At 36.5% G+C, this 7,748-nt stretch overlaps 1 protein-coding gene across 3 annotated transcripts in view; it reads right to left on the bottom strand.

Moving 5' to 3' along the window:
* Nucleotides 1-925: 925 nt before the first annotated feature.
* LOC131038276 (retrovirus-related Pol polyprotein from transposon TNT 1-94) overlaps nucleotides 926-7,748 on the bottom strand; it is a 70,735-nt gene continuing 63,912 nt past the window's right edge. For 2 of the 3 annotated variants that reach the window (XM_057970621.2, XM_057970620.2), the window contains exon 3: nucleotides 926-1,513. In XM_057970621.2, coding sequence (XP_057826604.2) covers nucleotides 1,203-1,513 — 311 coding nt within the window. In that variant the 3' untranslated portion in view covers nucleotides 926-1,202. Of the gene's footprint in view, nucleotides 1,514-3,386; nucleotides 7,161-7,748 lie in introns of those variants that run through there. The other variant, XM_057970619.2, reaches the window with a different exon arrangement.

Raw genomic sequence — 7,748 nt, 5'->3', positions numbered from 1 at the left:
TTCACTTTGGGTGTATATCTGGAAGAAAAATCCTTGCAACTCTATTAACCTAAAAATAGCTACTGCAAACTACATAATGTAGTAACATTTTCAAAAACCTGATATATAAACCATCAAGATTATCACTGCAAATTTCTACAGCCAATTTGTTCCATGCAATGCACTGAATAAAGAGTATTCATGTGACCTTGAACAGGCTCTCGAGGACACTAAAATGTTATTTTTTATTTCATCGTGAAGATCTTAGTAACCCGCTATTAGACCAAACAATGGTAACAAGGACTGTTTGAATTTTATACTTACATATTTAGACGCAAATATGATCATAAAACAAGATATTCATTTAGAAAGTAACGTCTTACTAAAAATTGTCTAAAATCCTTAATATTCATTAAAAATGATCCTGAATTTCCCTTTACTGTGCTACATTATGCACGGTAAAGGAGGAAGCTCACAAAAAAAATAATTGATCTCCCGACTTTGTATTTCAGTCCTGTGAGCAATAAGGGGCAACGGTGTCCAATTAGTGACGTGAAGGCCATTTTTGCGATATTTTTGGCCATATAATTTTTTTCAGTCGGTGAAAATATTTGAACTCGTATAACCCTCTTTGATAAAGCTCATTTGACCGACAACTTGGTTGTAACTTTGTCTTCCAATAATTATTAATAATTAAAAAATTATCAACTTTCCTCATCTAGCATTAGTCCTCATTACATTCATAGAAAAGCTACCCTGGAGGAAAATGTGCATAAAGTGACAGAATCCATGACAACACAAATCAGATGGTTTATTTCGTCCAAAAAATTAATCTTCAAAAGTTTTCAAGTTATGTTGCAGTCATAATTATAGATATTGTACTGCTTTGTGAATCAAAATAGGTTACAAAAGAATAAACATCACATGTCTAAAGGGCAAAGAAATCTTTATGGCAACTATCAACAGCTTTTTTTCATTTCAAATAACATCTGTACAGCAACTAAGTACAAGAACAAGAACATCATCAAAAAATAGTTGAGCAAACATGTAATATAAACCCCAAATAAGGTTCTAAATACCAACTGAAGTCCCAAGTATTTGGCTATCTGGCATTTCCTGTTGCTTTCCAAATTGCATCATATAGTTTCAACAACATTAAAACATGACATACAACCATATACAACATTCATCGGTAAAATCAACCATTTATTGGGCAGCATTTTTTAAATATTAGGTATTTCTTTACTTCTGATCAACTTCTTGAGCATGGCCTTCTCTTCATCAATACGTTTCTTCTCTGCTGGGTCGGTTGCCTTTATCTTCCTCTTCTCCTCCAACATCCATTTATAAAGCTGGCGCTGTTCTTCTGCCGAAATTTGTGGAGGTGTTGGTGGTGTTATCACCACTTTGGTACTTGGTAAGGTTTCACTCTTTGTCTCCTTCACAACAGTCCTGTCTTCAACAACATCCGGAACCTTTTCTACAACTTCAATTACATCTGGAGCCCTCTTTTTATTTTCCAAAAAGATATAACCTGACACAAAGAGTAGCAAATTCAGTCTGTTTTGCATTTGCCCATTCATGGCACAAACTTATAATCTAAAACTTGTTAAAGCGTGCACAAGAGCTCGATCAGTCGCACAATTAGACTTTGAGAATAACTATTTAAAAAAGTAAATGATAATTCTAATTTCCAATTAGGATATAAAGCATTTTCAATTAATAAAAATCATAATCATACACGAACAATTATTCTTATCATTAAGATAGTTAGATTCACAAGGTACTAAAAAACTAAAAGCCATAAGGATCACATAATAGATTTCCTACATGTGAGCTATTGGAATACAAGATCAGACACGAAAATTGGCTGGCATTGCTTATCTGCATTAAGTTACTGCGAGTTTACAAGACAGTTTCAGTGTTTAAGTCCTACAGGTGTTGGTAGGTTTTTAGCCCTAACTATAGGGGTTCTCTGTTTTGGTGTTCCAATCCAAATTTTCACTGTATATCTATTGTATTCAGTCCATTTTAAGGATAAATTAGACAAAAAACACTTATGCAATCTTCCTCACTTCCTTATTTTTACTGATAGGCAAATCTAATAATTTGAATTCGGAAGCTGATAGAACTTTCAGAGGAATGGCCCAAAGAACACAAGAAGGGGCACTAAAGGCCCAGTAAATGTCATCACACATAAAACCAGAGATGTTGGGAGAAAGCCAAAAGGATCAATGTGTTCATCAAAGTCATCACCACAAAAGCAATGGCATTGCTATCACCACCCATCATCAGTTCCTACTTAGATAGTTGTGTGCTACTCCTAATGTATTCCTCCTTTCATAAAAAGACTAATGTAGGCAGAATTTAAGTTTTTAACTGATAGCATGAAAGCTAATAAGGAAACCTCAGTGCACATTGCGATAAAACAAAAACAGCATAGCATAGCATAATAATGAGAATTATTTCTGGATTATTATTGTGGCTTTTGATAACATTTATATGCATCTGTGCTTGTCGTAGTTCCCAGCTGAGAAGATAAGTTCTATAACAGCTATACCAAAGCTGACTTGCCATTTTCTCCCCTTCGATTTTAAAATGACAAAAATTTCAAAAAACTGAGTATTCAATTTTTGGTGAATCTGGACAACAGGGAAGTGTGGCCACATTCAAGAATTAAGACTTCTACAACATACTATTGATGCACATGTGAAAATGACTGCCCAGTCATAGAATCAGCCCCAGGTAGAACTTATGAAAATTCAAGCCCAGAGACCAGGATCTTCCAATAAAAAACAAGAATGATTCACAAATGTATATCAGTGGAAAGGTCAGTTCCTTTGTAAATCAAATTATAGTGTCGAAGGCATAAAAACTAGATGAGACTTCCTTTATATCACGTGAGGCAGATGATACGCAGAAAGTGGAAAGAAAAATGAGGTGGTTTTAACTAAATTAACTTCTATATTTAAAAAGACCAGCTAAAGAGGGGTGCAATGGTTACCAAACTGATGTTATCAAAATTTCTGATTTTGACATATATCCAAATCTTCCCTTTTTTAAAATTTTATATAGAAATTTTCTTAATTTGTTTCTTGTTGAATTTTTTGTAATTTTCCACATTTTTGTTCTCTCAAATCATGTTCATTCAAAAGTTATGGGGTCCTTGTCCATTAATAGCCATGCATGATTTTGATCATAGAAGTCTACATTTCCATTCAATCGAAAAAAAAAAAAGTCATATAAATGTGTGGAAGAAATTGAAAGATATCTTTATAAAAAGTTCTGCTCTAAAAAATTATAAATTTCAGGCATTCAACCAATCAATCACATGAAGCACTGTTGAGAAGCACATGCACAAGATGGAATTTAAAGTGGCAAAAATCAAATTTTAAATAGCATTTTACATAATGATGGCCTCAAACTCCACAATAGATGTTGCTGTTGTGCAGCCCAATTCCATGAAGCTGGTGACTATTGCCGGTAAAGGAGTGGGTTTTCTCTCCTACTCTTAGAGCTCAGCTTAGACTCAAGAGGGTGTCCCTGTTAAATTTTGTGACCCAGATTAGTAATCAGATTATCAGTCTTTAATTATTTGCTAATATTAAATAAAGTAATGACAGAATGAAAGTAAGTGCATAGGAGACAAACACAAATACCCTGGGAAAACCTCCAAGGAGGAAAAACCCAGCACTAAAGACCCACAGGTCAGATTATGTATTCAATCTGAATTGTACCAATACTATACTCAGCTGAACTCTTCAGCCTCTTATCAGATCTGCATGTTTAATGGTCAGATCTACCCTTCTAATTATTCCAAGTCTGCATCAAATCTGCTCTCTAACAGAATTCTGGAACAACCAATGCCTTTGACCTTCTTGGATGAGTTCGCCCAGTTTTACTTCTCAATTTTGCATGCTTAGTTGCAGAGGTATTTCGCTTCACAAGAGGGAATAACAATGTGTTTGTGTTTGGTAAATGATCATTATTTATATGATCATTTAACCCACATACTCTTTAAGTCGGCCTCCATTTGCATATTCATTTTGGCGCCAATTTAATGTGGTGTGGTGAATGGGGCTGGTCTTTGTTTTAGGGCCACGTTAACCCTTTTTGGGGCCGGTCCTCCACGTTATGCTTAAGGGAAGGGGTTCGGATTGCCCTAAGGCAACATCCGAACCCTCTTTCCTAGTTACAAACCACACTCCCTCTTAACTAGGGAAGAGGAGAATACATAATCTGAACTTTTAGAGTTCCATCTAGCACACAAGCATAGAATGGATCTAGCACACAAGCATAGAATTACATCTTCCACCTAGCACACGAGCATAGGATGGTTCTAGCACACAAGCATAGAAAGTGTAATACAAAAGTGGGTCTTCACATAATTACAATTTTCCATCTAGCACACAAGCATAGATTGGACATAATTCATTCTTGCACACAAGCAAAAGAATGATTCAAACTGTTGCAGATAGAGTCACTGAGATTGAAGCTCCCTCTCAATCAGGGTTTTGTTTTCCACAACACCAAGTTTGTCTCTAAAGTACTCGAACTTCACCCTAGATAACGGTTTGGTAAGGATGTCCGCAATCTGTTCATCTGTGCTAATGTACTTTAGATGAATAGCGCCTCTTTGCACCATGTCTCTAATGAAATGATAGTGTGTTTCCACATGTTTGGATCGATCATGAAATACGGGATTTACTGACATCTTTATACAGCTTGATTATTACAATGAATGGTGGTAGGACCACTAGCTTGACCAAATAATCCAACAAGGAGCTTGTGAAGCCACACTGCTTCTCTAGATGCAATAGATGCGGCAATGTACTCAACTTCTGCAGTGCTTAATGCTACCGAAGATTGCTTTCTACATGCCCAAGAGATCACTGCAGAGCCTAAGTTGAAGCAGATCCCTGAAGTACTTTTCCTGTCCTTGACACTTCCTGCCCAATCTGAATCTGAGTAGCCTTCCAAGAGGATTGAGGTATTAAGTGAATACTTCAGCCCATAACCAATCGTGCCACGCAAGTATCTTAGGATGTGCTTAGCAGCAACTAAGTGAACAAGTTTAGGTAAGCTCGTGAACTGGCTGAGAGCATTCACAGCATAACAGATATCTGACCTAGTATTGACTAGGTACATCAGGGAACCAATCAACTGTCTGTACTCAGATGGATCTGCAAAATCCGAGTTAGTTGCAGAAACACTTAACTTCTTTAAGTTAGATTCCATAGGAGTATGCATAGGTTTACAATCTATCATTCTAAATCTTTTCAAAATATCAATAGTATATTTTACTTGACTTAGAAAAATTTCATTGGATCTTTGCCATACTTCTAACCCTAGGAAGTAGTGCATTAGACCTAAATCCTTCATTTCAAATTTTGAGGCTAATTCCTTCTTACATCTTATGATTAATTTACTTTCACCAGTGAGAAATAAATCATCCACATACAAAACTAAAATAAGCATCTCATCATTATAAACTTTCAAGTAAATGTTAGCATCAGCATCATTCTTGCAAAATCCTAAGCTTAGTAAATACTTATCAATTCTTTCATACCAGGCACGAGGAGCCTGTTTGAGCCCATATAAGGCTTTCTTCAACCTGCAAACATGAGAATCTCTTTTATGGATTACATAACCTTCTGGTTGCTCAATATAGACTTCCTCCTCAATGACACCATTGAGGAAGGTTGTCTTAACGTCCATTTGATGCAGCTCCCAACCTTTGGCTACAGCAATAGCTATTATAGATCTAATAGAGGTATATCTAACAACAGGGGCAAAAGTTTCTTCATAATCTATTCCTTTCTTTTGAGAGAAACCACGAGCTACAAACCTAGCTTTATATTTTTCGATACTACCATCAGCATTATGCTTAATTTTAAACAACCATTTAGAGGAAACAACAGACTTACCTTTGGGTCTGGGTACAATGTCCCAGACATCATTCTTGATGATAGACCCATACTCTTCATCCATGGCTAATTTCCAAGCATAATGGGACATAGCTTCTTCGACATTGTGAGGTTCAGACTCGATGATATTGCACATCACAAAAATGTAGTTGACGTGATTTTGGAATCTCTTGCTATCTCTAAAGGTTCCTCTGGGAGCAGCAAAACCTTTAGCATCTTGAATCGTGTTTCTAACCCAAAGTGGTCTCTTCTTGCAGACCACAATATCCTGAGGTATATCGGTAGGGAGCATAGTCTCTAATGAGTCATTCTGAACAACCCGATCTGGAAGGTCAGTGGGCTCCTCCTGTATCTCAGGGTTAGCATCAACTATTGAATCTTGATTTTCAATTTCCATATCATTATTGTTGGATAATGAACCTTTAGATCTTTTGAAAGCAATATCTTCAAAAGTTACATCTCTACTTACCTCAACATACCTTTGACCTGAAATGTAAATCCTGAAAGCTTTGGAAGATTCGTTGTATCCCACTAAGATGCCTTTCTTTCCAGATGGATCCAACTTGGTTCGTTTTTCTTTAGGCACATGAACATACATCGGGCTCCCGAATATCCTTAGATGATTGATGTCAGGTTTGATTCCTGTAAAGGCTTCTTCGGGAGTCACATCCTTTAGGGCGCGATGAGGACATCTATTCTGAATATACACTGTTGTTTTGGATGCTTCCGCCCATAGAAAAGGTTGCAGGTCTTGATCATGGATCATGGCTCTTGCAACTTCAACAATGGTCCTGTTCTTTCTTTCAGCAACTCCATTTTGCTGAGGATTGTAGGGAACACAAAACTCCCTCTTGATTCCTACTTTAATACAAAAGTCATAAAAAATACTTGAGGTGTATTCACCTCCATTGTCAGACCTCAGACATTTGATTCGATTTCCTGTAGTATTTTCAACTAAGGCTTTGAATTCTTTAAATCTGTTTAGGACTTCTTCAGACTCTTTAGATTTAAGAAAATAGATCCATGTTTTTCTAGAGAAATCATCTATGAAGATAACATAATGTAGGAAACCGTTAGGAGATGCTACAGACATAGGACCACATAAATCCGAATGAATAAATTCTAACCTTTCTTTAGCCCTACTATCGCTTTTATGAAAAGGATTCTTCACATTCTTGCCCATTGCACAACCTTTACAAGCATCATCATAAGATAAACTGAGTTTAGGCATACCTTTAACCATTTTACCGAGAGTGCATGATTCAAGGGTCTCATGAATGAGAGCTTTTCCAATAATACTAGCAGATTTGAAATTAGATTTCTTAGGCCTAGCGAGTACTTTCCCTTCAGAAAATGCTATTTGCAAACCCTTATCTTTTAAGGCAGAAATGGAAATAAGATTTCTTTTAATACCAGGTACAAAGAGAATATCACAAAGTTGTAAGGAAATGCCAGAATCTAGTTTTAAAGAGGTAGTACCAGAACCTTTTACCGAGTATCGAACTCATCACTGATTACTACATGAAGGTTGGTGTCCTTTTCAATCAGATCTGAGAGATGCTCACGAAAACCTGAGATGTGTGTGGAGGCACCACTGTCAAGTATCCACGTATTGTTGTCCGTAGGAACATTGCTGGATAGAGCAGAGATAAGAAGATAATCTTCACTTTGTTCGGCAACTTCATTTAAGTTGACTTCCCTTTCCTTTGGATCATTCTGACAATCTCTGGCATAGTGACCATACTTATCACATCTGAAGCAACGAATGTGAGAGGAATCTCTTGACTTCTTCCTTGGATCATAGGAGGAGGATCTAAAATCTTTGCTTCTCTTTTCTTTCTT

Source organism: Cryptomeria japonica, chromosome 11, assembly GCF_030272615.1.
Source record: "Cryptomeria japonica chromosome 11, Sugi_1.0, whole genome shotgun sequence".
Classification (NCBI taxonomy): Eukaryota; Viridiplantae; Streptophyta; class Pinopsida; order Cupressales; family Cupressaceae; genus Cryptomeria; species Cryptomeria japonica.
The sequence above is the reverse complement of the archived record's forward strand: the minus strand, read 5'-3'. Positions and strand labels throughout refer to the sequence as shown.